At 35.6% G+C, this 26,109-nt stretch overlaps 1 protein-coding gene across 2 annotated transcripts; it reads left to right on the top strand.

Moving 5' to 3' along the window:
* The first annotated feature begins 261 nt into the window (after window positions 1-261).
* LOC131148631 (uncharacterized) lies at window positions 262-23,118 on the top strand. Of its 2 annotated transcripts, XM_058098471.1 has the most exons (3): window positions 262-506; window positions 22,350-22,619; window positions 22,839-23,118. In XM_058098471.1, exons 1-3 carry the CDS (start codon window positions 395-397, stop codon window positions 22,859-22,861), a joined length of 405 nt encoding a protein of 134 aa, XP_057954454.1. In that variant the 5' UTR covers window positions 262-394; the 3' UTR covers window positions 22,862-23,118. The 2 variants fall into 2 exon arrangements, with proteins under 2 accessions (XP_057954454.1, XP_057954453.1); XM_058098470.1 differs by lacking the exon at window positions 22,839-23,118 and having other exon boundaries at window positions 22,350-22,837.
* The last annotated feature ends 2,991 nt before the right edge of the window (window positions 23,119-26,109 follow it).

The raw sequence follows: 26,109 nt of genomic DNA, 5'->3' as shown, positions 1-26,109 counted from the left end.
TCAGGTTCCGACCCATTTTGCAGCCCGCAATGTCTTTCCTCGACACTCATGAGATTGATTTCTGAGAAAATAATAACAATAAATTATCAAGAATTGATATTAGAATCTACCCACCCGATGAGGCCTTAGCCAAGAAGCTCATGAACACGTGGGCTGGGCTTGAAGAAGCAGACGAAACACGTGGGCCGGCAGGTGCCTGGCCTTTCATGGAAACCTCCGGAAAGTCACCCAACAACTTGCTCTATAAGCCTTTGAAAAGTTAAACTAGAAGATTTGAAAGTGGGAGGAGGGGAAGCAGCAGGGCAGCCACCTCTCATATATATATATATATATATATAAGCTTCTAGCTACAATTGTTTTCTTCTTTGCATAGCAGAAAAGAGAAAAATCTGTAATGGGAAAATTGGGATTGCTCCTCCTACTGCTCCTCCCTCAGCTTCTTCCTCTTCTTCTTCCTTTTCCTCCTCCTGCATCTTCACATGCTTTGCAGCAGCCCCTGGTTTCAGGTACTTCTTCTTCCTTTTCCTCCTGTATGCTTTGCATGCTTTGCGGCATCCCCTTGTTTCAGGTACTTCTTCTTCTTCCTCCTCCTTTTTGGTTGCCTCCAATCATATTACATACATGTCTTGAATGAGTAGGCAATCTCAAGATGAAGAGGGGAAGCACTCCGGTGTAACCCATATAGCCTCCTTGAAGGCTTCAGTCATGACAATATATTCAGCCTCTGTGGTAGACAAGGCTACCGCCGACTGCATGCGTGATTTCCAACTAATAGCACTACCCACAAAAGAAAAGATCATACTAGACAAAGACTTCCTAGTATCTAGATTTTCAGCGTAGTCAGAATCTACATATCCTTTTAACCCTATTTCACAATGCATGTCCCTTTTTCCAAATATTAATCCTTGCTATTTTGTTCCAGACAAGTATTGAAAAATTTGTTTCAAAGCATGCCAATGTGGTTTTCCAGGTTTGCTCATTAATATACTCACTTGACTTACAACATAAGATAGATAAGGTCTAGAACACACCATAGCATACATTACACTATTAGCCATACTGGCATAAGGTATTTTATTCATAAATAGTGACTCATTTTCAGTTTCAGGACACTGTTTTCTAGACAATTTAACATGTTGTGCAATAGGAACAGAAGTAGATTTAATATGACTCATTCCAAATCTTTTTAACACCTTTGAAATATAAGACTTTTGAGACAAGTAGAGAAGTTTTTTATTCCTTTATCTAGTTATTTCCATGCCCAGTATTCTTTTAACAGGTCCTAAGTCTTTCATTTCAAATTCAGATTTAAGCATGCACTTAACTTGATTTAACATATCTAAGTCTCCACAAGCAACCAACATGTCATCAACATATAATAGCAAATATATATGACATTTATCACATGATTTATAATAGACACAACCATCATAATTTCTTCTACATAAATTATATTGAATCATCTAAGAATCAAATCTTTTATACCATTATCTAGGTGATTGTTTCAGCCCATATAAAGATTTCTTTGAAAAACATACATGATTTTTATTCATTTCTGTATCAAACCCCTCAGGAAGTTGCATATAAACTATTTCTTCTAAAGTACCATGGAAGAAAGCAGTTTTAACATCAAGTTGTTCCAAATGCAAGTCATGTACAACAACAAAAGATAATAGAATTCTAATCGAACTATGCCTCACAACAGGGGAAAATATTTCATTATAATCTACCCCTTCCCTTTGTGTAAATCCCTTAACCACTAACTTAGCTTTATATCTAGGTGGTTCAACTCTAGGGATTCCCTTTTTTCTCTTAAAAATCCATTTGAACCTTATGAGTTTCTGTTTTTCCGGTCTAGGCACCATCACCCATGTATTTTTCTTGTTTAAAGACTCCATTTCTTCTTGCATTGTAAAAATCCATTTCTCAGCCTCTTTACTATCCATGGTCTCTCTAAAAGTCCTAGGCTCCACCTTAATTTCTATTTCAGCAACAGAAAGAGCAAAAGTTGTCATATCAACTTCCCCATACCTTTAAGGAGTCTTATGACCCTCCTCTCCCTATCCCGTGCTAGAAGGTAGGTTTTACTTAATTCAGAGGTTTCTATTTTTGAGTTTTGCTCCTCAGAATATGTAGCATCTGTTTCTAAATGGCTATGAGAAGTGGAGGGTTGCTCCACTTCAAGCTGCAGGTCACTAGTATCAGAGTGCCTAACAATTTCATCTGAATTTTTTGGTTTTCCTTCCCATTGTAGTTTACTTAAAAACTACATCCCTGCTTATAATACCTTTTTGTTTTCCAGGTTCTGTAACCCAGAGCTTATAGCCTTTAACCCCCTTTGGGTATCCCACAAAAATGCATTTAATAGCCCTAGGTTCTAATTTATCAGTTCTAATGTGGGCATAGGCTATGCACCCAAAAAATTTTAAACCCTGATAATGAACAAGCTTACCCGACCATATTTCTTGAGGGGTTTTAAAGTTTAGAGCTAAGGAAGGAAACCTATTAATAAGGTATACAGTAGTGGTCACAACCTCTGCCCAAAAGGTCTTGGGCAGACCTGAAGTGGCTAACATGCATCTTACCCTTTCTAGAATAATCCTATTCATCCTTTTAGCTAATCCATTTTTTTGGGGAGTTTCCCTAACAGTCCTATGTCTAGCAATGCCCTCAACTTTACAAAATTCAGAAAATTCATTTGACAAGTATTCTAATCCATTGTCTGTTCTCAGTGTTTTAACTTTTCTACCAACTTGAGTTTCAACTAAGTTTTCCATTCTTTAAACTTTTTAAAAGTATCACTTTTGTGTTTTAGAATATAAACCCATAGTTTCCTAGAAAAGTCATTTATTATTGACAGAAAATACCCAGAACTACCATGAGAACTAACCGTAGCAGGCCACCATAAGTCTGAATGCATGTAATCAAGAGTCTGCTTGTGGTGTGAGTGGACTTCTTAAAGCTAACCCTAGTAGACTTACCCAAGACACACTCCTCATAGAATGACAATTCCTCAAGTTTTCTATCCCCAAGCAGCCCCTGTTTCTCTAACTCCTTTAGGCCCTGTTAGCTAACATGTCCTAGCCTTTTATGCCATAAGGAAACCTGATTTTCTACCCTATGATTGATAGGTGAAGCCTCACCAATCATTGTCTTTCCTACCAAGGTGTACAACCCATTCTTTAGCACCCCTTTCGTCACTACCAGTGAACCTCTACATACTCTCAGGTTACCTCATTCAAACTTAAACGTGTACCCTGTCTTATCTAAGCTACCAAGAAAAATCAAGTTTCTCTTTAACTCAGGTATGTTCCTCACAACTCTTAGCACTCTTTCAATCCCATCATGCATTAGAAGTCTCACTGTCCCAATACCCTGTATTTTACATGACTTCATGTTTCCTAGGACAACATGACCTCCTTCTAAGTATGTAAAGGACTCAAATCAGTTTTTCAATGGAAACATGTGGAAGGAACATCCTGAATCTAATATCCATTCTTTTCTCGAATCTTTTTCAGAGATGTTCAACACTTCTGCACTATTATACCCATCTAAAACTACAGATGCCTTACCCTTTGGTTCAGAGGTGGTGGCATTGACAACCTTTTTCCTTTCAGGGCAGTTCCTCTTAAAATGCCCTTCCTTGTAATAGGCAAAATACTTTAGTGTTTGCTTTTAGACTTTGATTTAGACCTCTTACCTTTTTCTTTCTTGTCCCTCTTTTTAAACCTACCTCTTACATTTAACCCTTCCTTTGACCCTGTTTTAGACTCAAACTTAGTGTGCAATTCCCTAGAGTGCAAAACTACTTGCACATCTTCTAAAGTCAGCCTCTCTCTCCTATACATCATAGTTTCTTTAAGATTATCATATGTAGAATTAAGAGAACTCAATAAAAGAATTTCATGGTCTTCTTCATCTATACTAATATCAATATTAGCAAGATCCAAAAGAATTTTATTAAATTCATCTAAATGTTCATTAATAGATGTTCCAGGGGTTATCTTAAAGGTGTAGAGTCTGGTCTTCTTATGGAGTCTGTTCGCTGGGGATTTTGTCATGTACAAGCTTTCTAGCTTTAGCTAAACTCCAGCTGACGTATCCTCATTGGCAACTTCCCTAAGCGCTTTGTCTCCTAGGGACAAGATAATGGCACTATGTGGCTTCTCGAGGATTTCAGGCTTCACTTTTTCAGTGGAGGGCAAACTTGGTTTCCCCTCTTATGAAGTGGAAGCCCCCTTCTTTTCTCCAAGAAGAGCCTCCTCAAGCCCCTGCTGTACCAAGATGGCATGCATCTTAATCCTCCATAAACCAAAGTCATTTTTTCCGGTGAATTTTTCTATTTCAAACTTAGCGGTCTCCATCACAAAGTCAGGATCTGATACCACTTGTTGTTTGAATAACCTGATTGCTAATTCTAATTTTCAAATTTTAGATAGTGTTCATAAACCATAAAAATAAATCTATATTTTTTTTTATATCTACAGCAATCTCAACAATACCTAACTGAAACCTGCTTATTTCAACGTGTGCGTGTGTGCCAAGCCTGATCAAGAAATTATTTCTTCACCAATCAACATTCAGCAAAGCCACAAGAATTGCAACAAAATATAAACATGCAAACTCACAAAACCACAAGAACGCATTTACGTGGTTCAGCCCAAAAATTGGGCTACATCCACAACAGGAACTCTCCTTCGGAGACGTTTTATTAAAGATGGTGGAAATAAATATATATAAACAGATCTACCTCTTTGGGCTCATTGATCTCTAAAAATCAGCTCAAGAACGACCCAAGAAAACCCCTCTTCGCACCTGCGAAGAACCCTAGACTTCTCCCTATCTTCCTCCCTGATTTCCCTGAAAGAAACCCTCCCAAAACCTAGATCTGTCCTCCCTATCTCAGCTTACCCAGGCGTGAACTAGCGTTGGCCGCAAGGAACCCCACCTGCTGAAGAAACCCTCTCTCTCTCGTGGATGAAGGCTTTCCTCTCTCAAGTGAATCCTCTCTTAGTGGAACTCTCTTTTGCTACAATCTGTTTCTTGGCTCAAGGATCTAGAATGCGCCTTCCCCTAATCTGTCTCTTGACTAAAAATTAAAAATACAGCCAACCAAAATTACAAGAATGCCACCAAAAAATAATAATAATAAGCTACAACCGTTGGATCTCCACATCAAATGGACGGCCCAGATTTTTTTCTTCTACAAGCTTGACACTCCAACATTTGCCTTATTCATTTGATACTTTTATGAACAAAATCGTTATCTAATACTATGTTCCTAAATTTCTTTTTATATTGTTAGAAAATTTCATAAATTTGTTGAGATCTTTAAGTCATTTTACTATGAGTCTTATTTAAGGTAAACTCTAAATTACTTTTCTGTTATATTAATTTAATATTTTTATACATAAACCCCTTATTCAAAACTAAATTACTATGTGGGAGAGACTAAGCTCCCTCAATTCACCCCTATTTTCATGAAGAAATTATTAGATACATTAGGTGTGTACACCAAATTTAATATGATTTCACCATGTGTATATTTTTTTAATAAATAAGATAATTTTTGTACACATAATAAAATCATGTTAGATCTGATATATACACTTGATATACTTAATGTTTTCTCCTTTCGATGAGCCCACACTCACAATGCATGCCATAGCCAAATTAATTGGGTTATGGGTGTGTACATGAGCCCATTAAATGTATAGATATATAGTATTATATTTTTATAATTTATTATATCAATATAAGTTTATATATATACATAAAATATATAAAATAAAATATTATTAAAATTTATGATAATTTACAAGTTATAATGATCTCAAAATACTTGTACTTGTGAGATTGCAAAAGTAAGTGGAGTATAAATTAGTAATAAAATTTTTACTTTAAATATATATATTTTAATTTTGTGGCATCAGAGAGACAATGAATTATTTAAAGAATAAAATACCAAATTTATCTGTAACAAGTAATGATTCTAAATTAAAATTAGTTGGAGCTGTCATTATCTCTGTCATCAAATCAATTAAGAGCGAGCTGTGCCAATTGATATGCACACCAATTTCCTTCATTATGGTAATGTTTGGAAGTATGAAATTTGGACATGAATTTAAATTTGTATGGAGTTGAAAAAATTCAATACAATTTATATTATGTTTTATTCAAATCTATATACATATAAATTGAATGTCGTCCAAACATAAGATAAGGGTGTTTCATAAATAGGGTCCATTATATATCCTTGAAATATAGTCTGCAATAAAATCCTATAGTGGATGTGTTGGAGACTAACAATTATTAATAAGGATGGCAGAGCATTAAGGTCCATTAAATATCTTATATTGTAATAGGATTCCATAATGGATGTGTTGGAGAGTAATAATAGTTAATAAGACAAAAGGTAGAGAATCAGTTTCAAGAATGACTTGATGAAATCCCTTTATTCTTACAAGTGAAAGTGCATATTGCATGGCTATTTGTGGTTGTTCCAATAAAACTTGAAAAACTTACTCTACAATATCTTGTAATGGTCTTGAATAAGTCCTCCTTTCTCTGTCTAACTCTAGATTACCCCTCGAACAACCATCAACATTTATCTTCATCCAATCATACCAAAAGATTTCCATTGCTGCTGAAGTTAGGGGTTCACAAATCTTTGGTCATTACATAAATTAAAGGAATTGTGAAATCCATCATCAATCTCCTTATTTTTAAAATTTTGAGAGAGCATTGATTGATAAGTAGTTATGATCAATGACTTTTGCATCTCTCTTCCTCTAAATAACAAAGACTTTTACACTAATCATATTGGAACATTCTCGAAGTAGATGAATGTATTCCATACCACAAAAATTATTAAGTTATGACTCATATATAGAGGGATTATCCACTTGAAATATGTTATAGAGGACTCATGGTGCAAATGTAATTGTATTATTATGGGAGGGTATTTTGGGTTTTCATATGGGGCTATATATATTGTAGTCGAAGGGTTGAAATCCCAACACAATTTTCGATTAATAGTAAAAATTGCACAGGGACTTCATGGATGTAGGAACATTGTTGAACCATGTAAATTTATGTTCTTCTTCTTTATTTGAATTTTCCTTTTTTTTTTTTTTTTTTTACATTTTCTATGTGAGTGCATGTATACTTTTAGGGTGTAATTTTACAACAATTGGTATCAAAACATCAGGTTTGTGCTAGGTTTTCTATGGTTTGCGTTTGGATCGTGACAAGGATAAGTGGGGTGAAAACCATATTCGAAAAGTTCAATGTTAACGGGAACTTTAGCCTATAGTAGAAGCAGGTAATGGATCTGTTAGTTCAATAGAAGGTTTATAGGGCTTTGACAGAAAAGAAGCTAAAGAATATGGATGAAGATGATTAGATGGAACTAGCACAAATTGCCTTCAATACTATCCAATCTTGTTTGACAGATTGGGTCATATTCGATGTGATGGAGGAGAAAATTGCCGTGGGTTTACGGACGAAATTAAAGAGCTTGTATATGTCAAAAAACAATACTAACAAATTGCTCTTGAAGAAGTCATTGTTGTTTCTTTATATGCCTGAGGGTGGAGATATGAATCAACATATGAATCAGTTTAATCTAATTCTCAGCAATTTGCTCAAAGTGGATGTGAGGATTGAAGATGCAGATAAAGTGCTGATATTGTTACCTTCTATTCCTTCTTCATTTGAAGACTTGGTTACGACACTATGTTATGGAAAATATACTCTAAGTTTATAAATAGGTTTTTGGGATTTTCAGGTTAAATGAGGCTAGAAGAAGACTTAACAAAGAGGACCATGAACCAAAGAATTTGATTGTGGAGGTGAGCATAAAAGAGGGAAATCCAAGGATAAGTATAAGAAAAAGGGCAGATCAAAGTCTAGATCAAGGGCCAAAAACATTGAGTGCTTTAAGTGCAAAGAAAATGAGCACTATATATAAGTGGGATTGTCCACTATGGAAGAAAGAGGAAGATAAGAAGGACTAAACTTCAAGCTCTATAAGTGTGGTAGCAGATAGTTTAGATGATGAAGAACTCTTACTAGTCGCTTTAGGTAACAATTATTTTTAGGATACTTGGAGTGTGGATTCTGGTTGCTTCTTTTATTACTATTCATATAGGGAGTGATTTGATACTTACAAGAAATGTTATAGTGGGTTGATAGTTCTTGGGGATGAACATCCTTTTCCCTATAATTAGAGTAGGTAATGTGAAAGTCAGAATGTTTGATGGTATTGTTAGAACATGAAAAAATGTTAGACATGTTCTAGAATTGAAGAAGAACCTACTTTTTATAGGTTACTTAGAAAATACTTTCCATGGGCTTTCAGCAACTTTTGGAAATGAAATACTAAAAATGGTGCAATGAAGGATAAACGAATTGATAACAATTTGTATTGGATAATAGGTAGTATAATTGTGGGTAGTGCAACAGTCGATTCATCGAATATTGACATAGTTGACACTATGCACTAGCGCATATGTGCCTGAGACATATGAGTGAGTGGGGTATGATGAAACTCCATAAGAGAAAATTGCTTAAAGGGTTGAAGGAGGAAAAGTTGATTTTTGCTGGTATTGTGTCTTAAGTAAATAGTGCAGAGAGAAATTAAAGTTGTTCACAATGATGTTTAAGGGCCTACAAGGGTACCATCTAGGAATGGAGCTTAGTATTTTGTTAGCTTCATTGATGATTATCTTAGGAAGCTTTGAGTTTACCTCATGAAGGAAAAGTCAGAGGTATTCTTCAAATTCAAGTAGTGGAAAGCAAAGGTTAAGAAACCAGCAAGAAATTTAGTGAAGTGCCCCATATCAGGTAATGGGCTGGAGTACAAGTTTAATAAGTATCTAAAATTTTGTAGTTCTGAGGGAATTGTCACACTTGATAATTTGTCGGACTCAACATCAAAATGGGCAGCTGAAGTTATGAATAAAACCTTGCTTGAGAAAGCTAGGAGCATGAAACTACATACATAATTGCCTAAAAAATTTTTAGCTGATGCAACCTACATAGCTCGTTATATTATTAATAGGTTACCCTCTATAAAGTTGGATGGTAAAGTGGTTGGGGAAGTTTGGATAGGTCAAGAGGTTGACTACTCTACATTAAGGATCTCTGGTTCTCCAACATACGCTCACTTTCCTAGTGAGCTTTGATCCAAACTAGACCCTAAATCCAAGAGGTGATTTTTTTCTGGTTATGAAGGGGGTTGAAAGTAAGGTATGAGATCTAGAGGATAAGAAAGTATTTATGAGCAGATATGTGGTGTTTGATGAGGCATCAATGCTAATGTACAAAGGAAATAGAGAAGATAGTAAAGTTAACAAGAAGGAGCTAGAGGTGCAGGTGGAGCTTAGTAAAGTTTAGGACCAACAACCAAAAGTGCCCTTAGTTGAGCAACATGATAAGATACAGATAGATGATCATAATGTAGCTACAAACAGACCTAGACCCATTATCGGTGCACCATAGAGATATGATGTTGAGGATATTCTCTCCTTTGCTTTAGTTAGTGGCAATGGAAATCCATATTCTTTATAGGATGCCGTTTTTGACTTAAAAAGAAATAGGTGGATAGAAGCATGGAAGACATGGAATCTGCATAAAATTAGACTTGGGAGTTGGTGGAACTTTTTTAGGGATGGAAAGTAGTGGGATGCAAATGGGTGTTTAGGAAGAAAGATGATATTTTAGAAGAGATGGTAAATAATTCAAGGTTAGACTAGTGGTAAAAGGGTACTCTCAGAGGGAAGGGATAGACGATGATCAAATATTTTCTTTGATTGTTCTATATACTTTCGTTCTGATTTTATTGGCCATAATAGCTCAGTTTGATTTGGAGTTAGAGCAAATGGATGTTAAAATATCATTTCTTCATAATGACTTATAAAAGCAAATTTATATAGAGCAGCTCCAACATACTTCTATTTGGGTATTATTGCCCATAATAGCTCAGTTTGACTTGGAACTAGAGCAGATGGATGTTAAAATATCATTTCTTTATGGTGACTTAGAAGAGCAAATTTATATGGAGCAGCCAAAAGGTTTCATAAAACCGAGAAAGGAGAATTATGTTTACAGATTGAGGAAATTTTTTTATGGTCAAAAGTAATTGCCGAAGTTGTGGTACATATCGCTTTGATTCATACAAGATAAGTATCAGATATACCCACTATAAGTATGATTATTACTTTAGAACTCTACTTGATGGTCAGTTTATCTCTCTGCTGTTATATATTGATGATATATTAATTGCTACAAAGAATATCCATGATGTCAATGGTTTAAAATCCTTATTGAGTAAGAAATTTGAGATGAAAGATCTTGATATTGCAAATAGGATCCTTGGGATGGAAACACGAAGAGATAGGAAAGGTTGGAATTTTTGAGTGTCTTAAAAGGCTTACATAGAGAAGGTGTTGGAGAGATTTAGCAGAAACAATGCTAAGCTAGTGTTTACTCTATTGGTAAATCATTTCAAGAAAAATTCAACACATTGTCCACAATCAGAGGAGGATGTGGAGGAGATGTCAAGGGTACCATACGCTAATGCAGTGGGCTGCTTGATGTATTTCATGGTATGTATTTGTCCACATATTGCATATGCAGTTAGTATAGTGAGTATGTTTATAAAAATCAAGTAAAGGAACATTGAAGTGCTTTGAAGTGGGTCTTTAGGTACTTGAAATGCACTACAAATTTTGACATTGAGTTTTTGTAGATGACAGGAGCCAATTTTAGTTCAAGGATTAGTTGATGCAAATTATGCAGGAGATTTAGATGATAGAAGGTCCACCACATGTTATGTATTCACTATGGTAGGTGGACCTATTTTTTGGAAATCCATATTACAATTAGTTGTTGCATTATCTACCACTGAGGCAAAGTACATGGCAGTGACAGAGGCTATGTGGGTGAAAGGATTGGTAACTAAACTTGGTATAGAGCAATAGATTATTCATTTGCATTGCGATGGTTAGAGTACGATTTACTTAGCAATGAATCAAATCATGGAAAAACAAAGCATGTTGCAGTCACATGTCACAACATATGAGAGTTGATTGGTACTAATGAAATTCATTTGGTTAAGATGGCTACAAAAGAAAATAAAGTTGACATGTTAATGAAGGTTGTTCCTAAAGAGAAGTTCTTGCATTGCTTGAACTTACTTCATATCGCTAGTTGCTGAATCAAGGATGTGTAGCTTTAGGTGGAGGGACAGGTCCAAAAGCTACAAGCGGTGAATGTTCATCATGGTGGATATTGGTGAGTTAAACATCATATTTAGAGGGGTTATCCACTTGAGGTTTGTTACAAATGGGAAGGCTAAGTGCGCAAATGTAATTATGTTATCATAGATTTAAGATTTTCATATAGATACATACATATTGTAGCAGAGGGTTGAAACCCAAAGGCGGTTTTCAATTGACAATGAAAATTGTGTAGGAACTCTGTGGACATAGGCATATTGCCGAACCATATAAATTTTTGTTCTTCTTCTCCCTTTTGATTTTCTCTATTTTTCATATTTACTATGTGCACATAATCTTAGGGCGTAATTTTACAACAAAAACAATAACTACAATTCCCTAGACTTATGATTCCTAGTCACGTACAATCCTTATTTATGAGAAGACATCATTAATAGGCAAGACAAAAATATGATTTTTGAATTTCTAATAAATATTTTGTTCCAAATCTACATCCAAAATTCTGCGTCTTAGTTGCTATGAAATCTATCCAGATGCAATAACCATCCTTTAGATTATACATTTAGTCTTTATATTAAACCAAACTGGTTTTTATCTTGACTCAATTTCTAAAGTTATTCCTTTAAAGTTCCAGTGTGCATCCTTCATTGTAAAACCTTTCTTAAGAGTCATTCAATGATGAAATCCTTTGCTCATTTTGCATCCTAAACCAAAAATTTTCTTTCTAACACCTGAAGCTTTTTTTTTTTCAAAAATATTGAACTCCATATATAAGAAGAATGTTTATGAGAAGAGTGGAGGAAAAAAGACCCCTACTTTAGACTGTCTATGACTTATCAACATTGGAAAGAATATCCTAGGATAATTTACCTAGTAAAGCAATATTAATTTGTTGAAAAAGATAGAGACCCAATCCTCCTCTTTTAGGGCTTGTAACTATTTTTGAATTAATTGAGTGCAAACCTCGTTGATCTATAGTAGAAGATCATATTAAATTTCTAGTTAATATAGTTTAATAGATCAATTATGGTAGTCGATAGGTTTGCCTCGAGTAAACAACAATAGAAGGATTACTCACTCTATTAGGTCAAGAAGATTAGACTTCAAGGTTGAGAGCCTTTTCTGCATATTGAATAAATTATGTTGATATTCATCCATTTACATTTTCCAAGAGACATTGGAACCCTTTAATAGCTTAAAAAATCTTTGCCAACCTAAATGTTACAACGAAAAAAATAAAAATAAAAATTGGTCCCACACACTTTGAAAGATTGAAGGGGACTCTATTTCCTTCAATTTGTTAAAGTTTGTTTTGAGTCCTATAGCATTACAAAACTCATTAATGGTACACGTGATGACACAATCTGGTATTGGCAAATAATAAGGTACTATATGTGAACAAGAGATATGGAAAAGGCTATAACTCAGCAATTACATGTAACATGTTTCCATTCCTAACCTAAACCTTCTTATTTATTAGATAGAGCTTCTCCATTTAGAGTTGTTTGTGCCATCTTTCTACACACACACACACACACACACACACACACACACGAGTATACCTAACATTTCTTAGGCACATGGCAATCACCCAAGTGACAAACAAATTATTACTAAACCCGGGGAGCAATAAGTGATCAACCAAATGAAAGAGGTTGCTCAATTGTTGGACAATAGAAGGTTGCCCAATCATCAGGAATGTCGCCTAATCATCAGGCCAAGAGTTGCAAGTAGCAACTTAGGTGAGAGATAATGAGTGAACTACAATAATTATATTGGTTAATGTTTGGTAACTCCATAAAATTATGATTAAAATTATTATTGAATTTATGATTTGTAACTGTGCAATTTACGGGTAGTAATAATTTGTGCACAATTTGGGTTTCAATTATAATTCCAAATTTAACTTGGAATGGGTATAAATAGGTATGTGATCTATCTTATAAATATCTCTCAGCCAATTTACACACATAATATAATTAGCCCAGCGCTAAACAGACCCCAATACCTTTTACCTGTTCTAATTTGAATCTTTTCAGCTCCCTGTTTTCTCCTTTCTTCTATTATTACTACAAGTCTCACTATCCCTATCCTTGTATCTCTGATAAGGGTTAGTATAACGAGTCCATTCATAACTAATTCAACATCTACCCATTTAAATCCGTATCATCCTTTAAAAGGTGCTTGATTTTTTATCAAGCAATAATATAAATAGATAGGATGAAAGTAGGTCACCTTGTCTCACATCCCATCTCAGAGAAAAATTAGGAAGTTTCAAACCATTCCATATGATTGAAAGAGATGACCTTCTAGTGGAATTCATAATTGAATTCACACACATTACCGAAAACCCAAAAAATCATAAAGGGTATTTTCCATATATATAGTAGACCCTATCATACGGGCCAAGCTTCATATCAAGTAACCATTTCATCTTTTTGATTTCTATAGATGATGAATAATATTCTAAGCAAAGGATGTTTTCTATGGTGGCACGACACAAAATAAAACTTCCCTAGAGTAGGCTAGTGATATGATATAGCCAGGACAAATTCTTCAAAACCTTAGAGATGATTTTGTATGTCATATTACATAAACATATTGAATGAAAAATTTAGTCACTAAAATAGGAATATCTACCTTTGGGATAAGAGCTAGCATGTTCTTCTCTAGATTCATAAAGATCTTCCTAAAATAGAGAGCTTGGTAGAGTACTTTGACTATTGTTCTAACCACGACATTCCAATAACTTTTGAACAAGATTTGGAAACCATTTGGGCCAAGTGTTTTGTAGGATTTCATGGACTTCTGCATTGTGAGAACATTCTCATTTGTAACTGGTCCCATTGGATTGCATGCACCCTCCAAGATTCTTGTATGATTTTCAATCCTAGGACAAAGGGGTAAGCAAATAAACTTCAAGTGTAAATAAAACTCAAAGTAAGAACTAACCTCCACTTGGAGAAACATTGGATTTGAAGACCAACATCCATACAAAAGTTTACGTCATTTAATCTTACTCTTTTGCCAAATAATTGTAGACTTGTAGTGGCATGGAAGTATTTAGTACTTATGTTGCCCAATTTCACCCACTGTAATATGGACTACTAATACCATAATAACTCCTCCTATGTGAGTGTATATAATACTCTTTTGAAACAATGTCTTCTAGTTTTAGGATCGAGCTTGAGGGATTGGCAAGTGATGCTTTTTGAATGCCATTGAGCTTAGCCATAAGTCTTCTATTCCTTTTGTGAATGTCCCTACATTTGTATGTGTTAAAATTATTTTTCCACCACATGGAGCAAATTAAGTTCATTAGAAATGGAGTTTACATTGTAACCAACTTCTACTACCACCTTTTTAAAGTTAATATCTAAGGTCCAAGCTGTTTCCAAACCCCATGACTTATCTTGAGGAGAGAGGGACTCTCTTGACAAGTAGATCAAAATTAGGGGTTTTGATTTGAATGAGTGCACATGAGATTCAAAACTAAAGCTTATAGAAAAGGTATTCTCCAATTTGAATTACTAAAGGCTTTATCTAGCCTCTTTACAATTAACACCATTCAATCGACTTTTACCAACCATGTAAAACTAGGGCATTTGAAGCTTAGATCCACGAGTCCACAAAATTAGGGCTATCACAAAATTTGAAGGTTTTTGTTCAGTCAAATTGTCCACCCAAATTTTCAGAAGGAGTTATAATATCTTGAAATCCCTAACTAGAACACAAGGTAGATTATTTCTATCAACGAGAACTCTCAAATGTTCCCAAATCTCTTCCCTATAATGGGGGTTGAGACTTGCATAAATAGAAAAAAAAAGAGCTAATGGGATATTTAGCTATCATAAAACTGTGTGATTACACTATGAGTCGATTTAGACACTATGAGGGGGTGAGATTAGATACCTTCCATAACACCAAATCTCACCAGAGAGCCCAATTGAATTTGCTAGCTCCTTAGCATCACAATGCAATTTCTTTTTTACTCCAACAAAATGGATGTAGAACTTTATCAAAAAGTAAGATTCTTTCTAGATTCTCTAATTAATTCTTTAATGTAACGTTGAGATGTTAAATTAGCTACTTCTATAATATTCCATTTCTATAATATTTTAAGAAATTATGTCAACATCACACACAATATATATAATGAAATAGATTTATAAGGTTGGTTTGTGTGGATTGTTCAACACATAAACCCTTTCCCAATGGAATGTGGATGGTATCAAGTACAAGATTGGGTTGCCTATGTTCTCTCTACATGTCATAATTTGCATCCCACATCACCTTATCTGGATTTGAAAAAATATACAAGCATGAAGGATGCATAGAATCATGTAATTGCAAGTTAACTTCCTTAGCTTGCATAACTATCTTCTCGTCAATCACTATAATCTTAGTATACTTTAAATTAAATGGAAAATTATTATGGGAATCCATGTTAAAGAAGAAAATACATTACTCTCACCTTGTTTGGCCATTATTTTTAAGGATGGTTCAAGCACTACAATTTTTAGGGCCTCCTTTATGCCTAGATTTCTTCAACTGTTCCCAAAAAATATTCCATTCTAAAAAATAAAACTTTTCTTCTAAAACATCAAATTGGTTGGCTTGCTTTTTCTCCACCATCAAAGCTTTCCCTATTCCTTTATAGGATTTCTTCTCTTCATAGAAGCCACATCCATGGGCTAACTTGATGCCAAAATAGCTTTAATTGTAGGGTTTGTTCATTGTTTCTATATTCTCTATGTATGAGATGTGATCAAAGTTATTCATTGAAAAAGTTGTTGGGGGCATCTCTAATAGTAAAAAAAGGGCACATTTATAGAAATTTCATAGAAATTCTTATTGATGTGTTCCATCCTATTGCATGAGAAACAAATTGTATGAAAGCCATTATGTTCAACTCAATGTTACTTACAACAAAGTCAAAAGTTGGCCACTGGTTGTAGAGGCAGATCTAAAGGGCGGCTGGTGGGGGTGGCCCCCCACCTCCCCCATGCTCCCATAAATTTTTCCCCTTCAATTAAGGCATAACCATTTAGGCTTATTGGCAACTTCCACCCCTCACCACTTGTTATCTTCATGCAACATTGGCTTACCAATGATTTCTCCTAGCTTGAAGCTTCTGTATTATTTTTAGGTGAGGGGGCAGAGGTTTTCTGAAGTCAAACTTCACACAAACTCTAGTGAAACACCCTCTCGTGGTTAGTCTTATTATAGTCTAAACACACACTAGTTGTAGAGGCAAATCTAAAGGGCGGCTGGTGGGGGTGTCCCCCCACCTCCCCCAAGCTCCCATAAATTTTTCCCCTTCAATTAAGGCAAACCATTTAGGCTTATTGTCGACTTCCACCCCCACCACTTGTTATCTTCATGCACCATTGGCTTATCAATGATTTATCCTAGCTTGAAGCTTCCACATTCTTTTTAGGTGAGGAGGCAAAGGTTTTCTTAAGTCAAACTTTACACAAACTCTAGTGAAACACCCTCTTGTGCTTAGTCTTATTATAGTCTATTTCAATTAATTTTCCTATATAGTCTTTTAGAACCTCTTTATCATAAAACCTAAGATTTAACTCAAGTAGGTGAATCCATGCCAAAGTAGAGCCTAGGAGGCCAAAAACTATTGTGCAAATCAATGCGTAGCAGAAACAAACAATCTCATAATGCAACACTCAATAGTGAAATATACAGAAAACACAATCACACAGATTATATGAAAGCAATAAAACAATGACATGAAGAATTACATGGTTCGGAAATACCTACATCCACATGAGCAAACGACAGCTTTTTTCACCATCTTCTTGTCAAAAGACATGAACTTTTTACAGTTGCAACATATACCACATATATATAAACCTCTCGGAGGTTCCCCCTTCGAAACCCAACCCATACAACTTCCCAAATTCAAAATTTTAAAACCAACACTGAGTTATCGAGGCAAACCGTTGACGATTTCAGATATATCATCGATGGTTTAATATCAAGAGAAAACAATCAAAGTAACAACAACAAAATAGTTGACTGTTTGTTGTCATCCTAACAAAATCGTCGGCGGTTTTAGGGAAACTATTGACGGTTTGCTCCTACAAACCACAATTACTGTTTTATACCATGTTTTCTCATTGTACATGCATTCTACTTAACATATGAGCGACATATTACAACAATCCCTACCTTGGAGAATATACATCCCTTAGGAGAAAAATGAAAACATAACCCGCTGCTTCACTTGGGACAAAATCCGTATAGGTTGGGACTGCCTCCCATCTAGAAACTGGAGACAAAAACCAAGTCCAAGCAATGCTTGAACTTGTTCGTGATAACTTAGGTTACTGCCAAAAACCCCGACTCAGTTGTAAATAGTACAACCAGAGACTGTACCTTGGACTTCCAACAAATATGCCTTCCCACATTAGTAAACATATACCTTATTGTAGACCTCCTGTCATCCAAGTCCCCCATATATTCTGCATTCACAAATCTCACAACTAACGTATCACTCTGTTTCTTGTTGAAACACCATACTGCAGTGGCATAAGGAACCTTTGACATATCCCGAACATCACCGTTCATGCTTAGGCATTGAGCGGTAGACAAATAAAAATGATTCGCTAATGGTATACCAATGACTTGTTTAACCATGCTAAACATATCCAATACCTTCTCCACAAAACTACCTTGAGACAACCACAATCTCCCTACAGTTTTGTCCATAAAGGCACCCTAAGGTAACCCAAATCTCCTCATAGCCCCGTCCTTGCAAATTTCTAGCCGAAGAATCTTTTTGGCCGCACCCAAAACCTTTATATCAAATTTTTTTCTCAACAAAGTTTCCAATTGATTAACCTTAGTTAACGTCTTCCTAACAATTGACATGTCATTCACATAAAACAACAGAAAAATCACCCACTTGCATCCTATCGCCCTTTTCCCTTCTGGAAGTTCCACCAACTACCATATCTGATTCTTTTGCAATAACTCCATTACCTCCACCATAACACTCATGCATTTATTTTTCCCTTTGATGTGCACCGCATCTTGAAAAATAATAGGAACCTTCCTGGTAGTAATGAATGCATAAGACATCAGATCATGAAGTTCATACCTGAGTGGTGGCTTGATAGTGCATCTAGGCCCACTCTGATCTTACTGGTCTTTAGAGTTAAAACTCCCTACAATATGTACATTGTCATCTCTGCCTTGAGTCTCGAACTCCACCTGCATCACATGCTCATTGTTGCTACAGTTTTCTGGCACCTATTTCTTTTCTTCTACCTGAGTACGCTACACCATCACTTTCTCACCAAAAATCATGTCTCCACTACTCACCACCTTGTTTGCTATTGGATCACTCAGCTTAAATCCACCTTTCTTATACCCCAGAAAGATGGACTGTTTAGATATTGCACCAAGCTTAGATCTCACCTCACTAGAAACCTGAATGGTTAGACATCTAAACACTCTCAAATCAGAGTAGTATATCACATTACCTCTCCAAACCTCCCCTGCAACTTTCCCATTTAGTGATACCCTTGACAATCGATTAATAGAGAAACATGCCATACTCACTAACTTTGCCAAGAAGTTCCTTACAAGCCCTGCATACAACCTGCCATGCTGCTCATAAAACTCCTTGAACACCAGTATACTCAGTTCCAATGTTTGCCCTAAGGGGCTCTCTTCTGATCTAGTTTTCCACCTCAACCACAAGTTAAACTTGATAAACATCTCTGACTCGTGTTGCATGAAGTACGCCAAGACCTTTCATGATAAATTCACGAAGTATATATGTATTACCCATGATGCTACCCTCATTGGTCTCCAAACATTTGAATAAAGTTAGTTAATAATACCCTCCGTCTTGTGTGTGGTTGTTTTACACAAAATAACATTACCTGACTCCGAATCTGTAGTTGCAGCTCCATTTACAACCATGGTACCTAATAATGCATAGATATTTCCCACTAACTTCTATCCTTTCATCACCATCAAGTCGCCTTCACACACCTTCATTATCCCACTTTCAGACTTGTAACTATACTCGTTACAATCTAAAGTGTCTAATGAAATCACATTCTTCCATAAATCTGGTACATGCCTTACATCACATAGTGTCCTCACAACACCATCATACATTTTAATTCTGACATTTCCTATTCCAATAATTTTGCATGAAGCATCATTTATCATTAGAACAGAACCAGAATTTATTGGCCTATAGGTGTTGAACCAATTTCTATTTGGTGTCATGTGATAAGAACATCCTGAATCTAGGATCCAAGAATTCGTGAGATGTTCTGAACTCGATGAAATAAAAAGCATATCACCACCACTGCTCCTTGAGTCTCCTTTTTCCACTACATTTGTAGATTTTGACGAACCCTCTTGATTTTCAGCATTCCCCTTCTTCCACTTCAGACACTCCAATTTTATATGCCCAATTTTCTCACACTAAAAACACCTTATGTCCTTTTTCTTCCCAAATTGTGACCGAGACTTATTACCACTCTATCCGCTCCAGAACTTGCTTTTCCCACATTCTTAGTTACCTTTCATCACAAGCCCTTCACCACGTGAAATCTCATCGCTGCCTTTCTTTCTTTGATGAAAATCCAGTAGTGCGTTTGTTACCTCTTCCAAATTCAGGGTTTCTTTGCCCCATGTTAGAATCGTAACCAGATTTTCATACATGTGAGACACTGGTAGGGAATTGAATAGCATCAACGCTTTATCTTCTTCCTCGAACTTCACATCAACCCGCATCAAATCACTTAGTATTTGATTGAATGCATTGATGTGTTGGTTCAAATTTGAACCTCTTGACATCTTAAGAAAATACAATCTTTGCTTAAAAAACAACTTGTTTGACAAAGACTTAGACATATACCAGCTTTCCAGTTTCTGCCAAACTATTGATGAAGAATCCTCATCCATGACATGATACAACACTTCATCAGCCAAACAAAGCCTGATAGTCGACACTCCCTTTGCTTCTAATTCCTTTCAACTTGTTTCATCCATGCCTTTTGGTTGAATTCCATATAAAGCCTTCACCATAACCTTGTCGCACTAACAAATATTTAACCCTTCTCTGCCATAGTTCAAAGTTCTTCGTTCCATCGAACTTAATAACATCAAACTTTAAAGAAGAAATTCTAGAAGCCATTACAACAATGCTTTGATACCAATTTGTTGTGCAAATTAATGCACAGTGGAAACAAACGATTTCACAATGTAGCACTCAATAGTGAAATATATGGAAAACACAATCACACAGATTATATGAAAGTAATAAAATAATGACACGAAGAATTAGGTGGTTCGGTAATGCCTACATCCACGGGAGCAAAGGATAGTGTTTTTCACTGTCTTCTTGTAAAAAGGCATGAACCTTTTAGAGTTACAACATATATCATGTATATATAACCCTCTCAGAGGTTTTCCCCCCAAAATCCAACCCATGTAGCTTCTTAAATTCAAAATTTGAAAACCAACACAAAGTTACCGAGCCAAACCGACGAAAATTTCAAATATAATGTCGATGGTTTGATACTGAGAGCAAACAATCGAAGTAACAACACAAAAATAGTCAACTATTTCTTGTCATCTTGACAAAACTATCGACGATTTCAGGAAAACCGTCAATGGTTTGCTTATGCAAACCACAAATGCTATTTTCTACCATGTTTTCTTATTGTACATGTGTTCCACTCAATATATGAGTCACATATTACTTCACAAACTCAACACTTTGTTCTTGTAGGGTGAGGTAATGACCTTGAATAACCATCGACCTTCTAATAACACATTTTTTCTTTCTTCTTCAAAAGTGAACTTCAGCAAGAAAAATTTTTATTTGAGATTTAGGAGATCTAAATCACCATGAGGTTCCCACTATATTATGACATGTCGATGTAGAAATTAAAAGCTAGCCAATATTTCAAGAAGCTTAACAATGAGTGTTTATTTCCACATACCACTAAGATATTCCAATAGCATAATTTTTTTTTTTTAATGAAAATTAGATAAAGAGGATTACCATTATAATAATCGAACTTAATCTCATCCAATATTGTAGAGATCTCATCTTCGATGCATCGTTTTCCTAGGTAATTCCCATCAACTTATCTTCTAAAGAAGTTTTCTCCACTCTTGAACAATTTATTGGTCTATTTTCAACATCAAACAAGACGTTTGAGGATGAATCTGGTGGCTTATTTGATTTGATGGACAAGGGTGAGGGTTCTTTGGAGAGAGATTTCCTCTCATCTTTCCATCCTTGAGTCATCTCCACATCCTTCAGCCAAGGACACTTTCTTCTCTTTCAAATTTGGTTTACACAAATACAAATTCAATTATACATGTGTATATATGCGTGCACATATATATTATGTGTGTGCTTGGACTTGGAGGTGTAACTTATAAATGGGAAAGATTAAAGTAGAAGTACAAATATGTGCGACATATATATACGCTTGGGCACAAATAAGTCTTAACATGTTTCATGCGCCAAGTAAATTCAATCATGATATATGCATGTATTGACATAAATATACTTGACCATAAAATATGTTACAGCATGCAAAATTTGTAGTGAAAATTTTGTCTCAAATCTATGCTTAATTTGTATGGCAATTTCAAATTTTTAAGTCAACTAAACATTGAGGTGATTATAGATTTTGGGTTAGTGTGGATTATAAAATTATTATATTATTAAATATAATTTATAATAAATATTCTATATTTTTACTATTATATTTAATTAATTTTTCTAACAAGATAATTAGTAATATCAAATCAACACATGGGGTGACATGTTAGTGACCCCAACCCCAACTTTAGATTATAGAGTTCAGATTTCCAAATGCAAATTGGGATTGAGGGTTGGTTAGGTCATTCATGCCCACACTCCATTTAAATTTTAAAATTGATGGCTACTATAACATGAATTACGATTTTCAAAATTTAAATTCATCATTTTTTAAATAAAGAGCTGGATAATAAAAAAATGTATTTTGAAAATGAGAGTTTATGGACGTGATAATGAATCTTTGCAAGCTTAAAGCTAGAAAAAAATTATTACGAATGCAGGAATGCAGCAGAATTCGTGGAGTAGAGTAAAAGGAAGAGGAGAGATATCAGTTAATCGATTTTCCGCCATCGGTGGCCATGGCGGCAGAGGGGGTGGTGCAAGAGGAGGAGGAGGCGGTCGAGCAGAAGGCAGGGCTAATGCAGGCAATGACAACAATGGTGATAGCTCACATAGTTCATCTGTAATTCCTATATATGCAGCTGGTGCTACGCACCCCAGGAACTACCACCAGTCCCACAAGGGTGTTGCCACCCCTGGCGCCCATCAAGGTCTCACTTCCTTGACATGTGTGGTCCTATCGTCAATTATTCTAAGATATCTCGTGTAATATGACTTCTAAGTTAGAAGAATTTTTACAGTATCATTTGAACTCATGCATTTTGTTATTTTATATATGATTGTCATGTTATTTGAATTTTGAAAAGTTTGACGTACTTTGTGCGTATTTTTTGACACATTTAGAATCAATTCTTTTCTTTTTCTACAAGACATGCTAGCTAGAAGATGTTAGAGATATCTTAATGGAAGGGATATTGGAATCTCGCAAGAGGATGGTGCTAAAGGTATTGACACTCCTAGTTTCACCTCATTGGCACTTACAATGTTTGGGATAATTATTCTAAGATAACTTGTAAGTCAGTACAATTTTAAAGCATCAACTGAGCACTTGCATTTCAGTATATGTTTGTTCATGCTACTTTTATTTCATAACAATCAATTTTTGTTTACTTTGTGCACATATTTACTTGTTTTATGTCATTTTTCTTAGCTGTTGTAAGATTTGTCAAAAAAATTGTGAGAGATATTTTGATATGAGAGGTTTTTGGCAACTTTGAAGAGGATTGACACCACTTGGTTAAAGGTGGTTAATCAATCTGTCCATATAGCTTAATTTAATGTAGAGTACATGATCTACTAGTGTACTAAGCCCCTCCAATCAAAGAAATCATTCATACAATAGCCACCAAGAGTGGCTCACAACCATTGCAATTATGGCCCTTGATAGGTAAGTAGTCTAAAGTAACTAATGTTATCCCAAAGTTATTTATAGATTAAAAACACCACGTGAAGATAAATTATTCAATTTCATGCAAAGCTTTTATCTATTTCTTTTATAAACCCATATTTAGTTAAGCATCTAGTGATTGGCTTTTAGTTACCTTGGTTTTTTCCTTTATGCAAGAGGATCCTGGTGTCACCTGTTAGTACCCTATGAGCAATAAACAAACACCAGAAAATTGAGAAACTGAGAGACACTTGAAATTTACGTGGTTCGGTGTAAATCGACTGATGTCCACAGAGCACACCACCACTATATAACTGGGAAAAAAATATACAATCTCTCAGAGGTAGCTCTCTCTCTCTCTCTCTCTCTCTCTCTCTCTGCTCTCTTCCTCACTCCTCTACACTCTCTCCTTCTTCTATGTACATCATCTCTCAACAGCTCTTCTCTATTTATAGACAGCTAGAGTAAATTACAATAAATGAAATTGAGGAATTACAGTAAATCGTCTTCAATCAATAGCTGCAGATTACAGCTATGTTGCGGACGCATCTCCAGCTTGTAGTTCGGTAGATCACAACTCACATGCGTCTCCTGGCTTCAACTACACAACAGTCTCCCACTTGGAGATGGAGACGCCTCCTCAACCAGTATCAATATATGAATAAATGATGTGCTCAAATATGTCTTCAGGCATGAAGACCAACTGAAGTTGAACACAACTTCAGCTTCTCTATAGTCACCACCTTTGTTAACATATCTACCGGATTCTTGCTACCTTGGATTTTTTCAAGTGTCAACATGCCATCCTCTATCAGAGATATAACGAAGTGATAACACAGTCCAATATGTTTAGTTCTGGAATGAAATGCAGAGTTCTTTGTTAGATGTATCACACTCTGACTGTCACTATACAAAACATACTTCTCTTGGTTTAATCCAAGCTCTGTTAACAAATCCTGAAACCAAATAATCTCTTTACTAGCTTCTGTCACTACTACATACTCAACTTTTGTAGTGGATAGAATAACAATCTTCTATATCTATGACATCCAACTAACAGTTGTTGTGCCAACAGTGAATATATACTTGGTGGTGCTTCTGCGATGATCAATTTCACCTGCAAAATCAGCATCTACATACCCTTGAATTTTCAAATTGCTTTTGTCGAAAGATGGGCACTTATCAATAGTGTCACATAGATATTTCAAAATCCACTTCACTGCTTCCTAGTGAATCTTCCCTGGATTTGACATATACTTGCTGACAGCTCCCACTACTTGGCCAATATCTGCTCTGGTACCAACCATAGCATACATGAGACTTCCAACGACTGAGGCGTATAGTACCTTAAACATGAAATCTTTTTCTTCATCTGTCTAGGGAGACTAATCCTTAGAGAGACGAAAATGACCTACCAATGGTGTATTTACAGCTTTGGTGCTGCTCATATTAAACATTTGTAAAACACGGTCGATGTACTCTGGCTGAGATAACCGCAACGTTCCTTGTTGCTTATCTCTAGAGATCCACATCCTAAGAATCTGCTTTGTAGGACCCAAGTCTTTCATATCAAACTTCTCTGAGAATTGCTACTTCAATTTTTTGATCTCTTCTATATCTAATCTTGTGACTAGCATATTATAAACATATAACAATAAGATAATATAGTTAGTACAATACCTCTTGAAGTAGCAACAGTAGTTGACATTACACTTCTGAAAATTGTTCCTCTACATATAGCTGTCAAATTTCTTGTACCACTGCCTAGGAGCTTGTTTGAGACCATACAAACTCTTCTTCATTTTGCATACAAGATTTTCTCTTTACCTTTAACTAAGAAACCTTCTGGTTGTTGCATATAAATTTCCTCATCAAGATCACCATGAAGAAATGCCATCTTCACGTCCAACTGCTCAAGATGTAAGCCCTCTGAGGCAACAATACTTAAGACAGATCTGATGGTTGTCAGCTTCACAACTGGTGCAAAAATATCAGTGTACTCAATTCCTTCCTTTTGTTTGAAACCTTTGACTACTAACTGGGCTTTATACCTCTGGAATCCATCATGCTCTTCTTTGATCCTGTACACCTATTTGTTGTGAAGAGCCTTCTTACCTTTGGGCAACTTAGCTAGTTCCCATGTTTTGTTGGAAGTAAGAGACTTCGTCTCGTCTTTCATTGTAAGCTCCCACTTGCTCGAATCTCTTGCCTGACATGCTTCAACATAGCATCCAGGTTCTCCTCCATCTGTAAGAAGTAAATGATTCACATACCTCCTATTTGGTACATGTTGCCGAGAAGATCTCCTAAGCTCTAGTGCTGGAGTAGGAGGCAATGGTGCAACAATATGTTCCATAAGTTCTTCTGCATGAGGATTCTCAGTGTTCCACTGTCGGGTCCTTGCACCTTCTAGGACATCATCTACATCTACAAAGGTTGTTTCTATTGTGTGTCTATCTTTGTACATTACCTTTCCATCAAAAATCACATCTCTACTTCTAATCACTTTTTTGTTTTCATCGTCTCAAATGCGATACCCATATTCATCTCCACCATAACCGACGAAGGTGCATTTCCAGGATTTCGGATCAAGCTTATTCTTCACATGATCATTGATATATACATATGCAAGACAACCAAAAACTCTCAAATGTGAAAGTCTTACCTCTTTACTGCTCCATACTTCTTCTGGTAGACTATAGTCCAATAATACTAATGGACTCCTGTTAATCAAGTAAGTTGCTGTGTTGACT

The sequence above is a fragment of the Malania oleifera genome, chromosome 2 (genome assembly GCF_029873635.1).
Source record: "Malania oleifera isolate guangnan ecotype guangnan chromosome 2, ASM2987363v1, whole genome shotgun sequence".
Taxonomy (NCBI): Eukaryota; Viridiplantae; Streptophyta; class Magnoliopsida; order Santalales; family Ximeniaceae; genus Malania; species Malania oleifera.
This window is presented reverse-complemented; position numbering and strand designations above follow the sequence as displayed.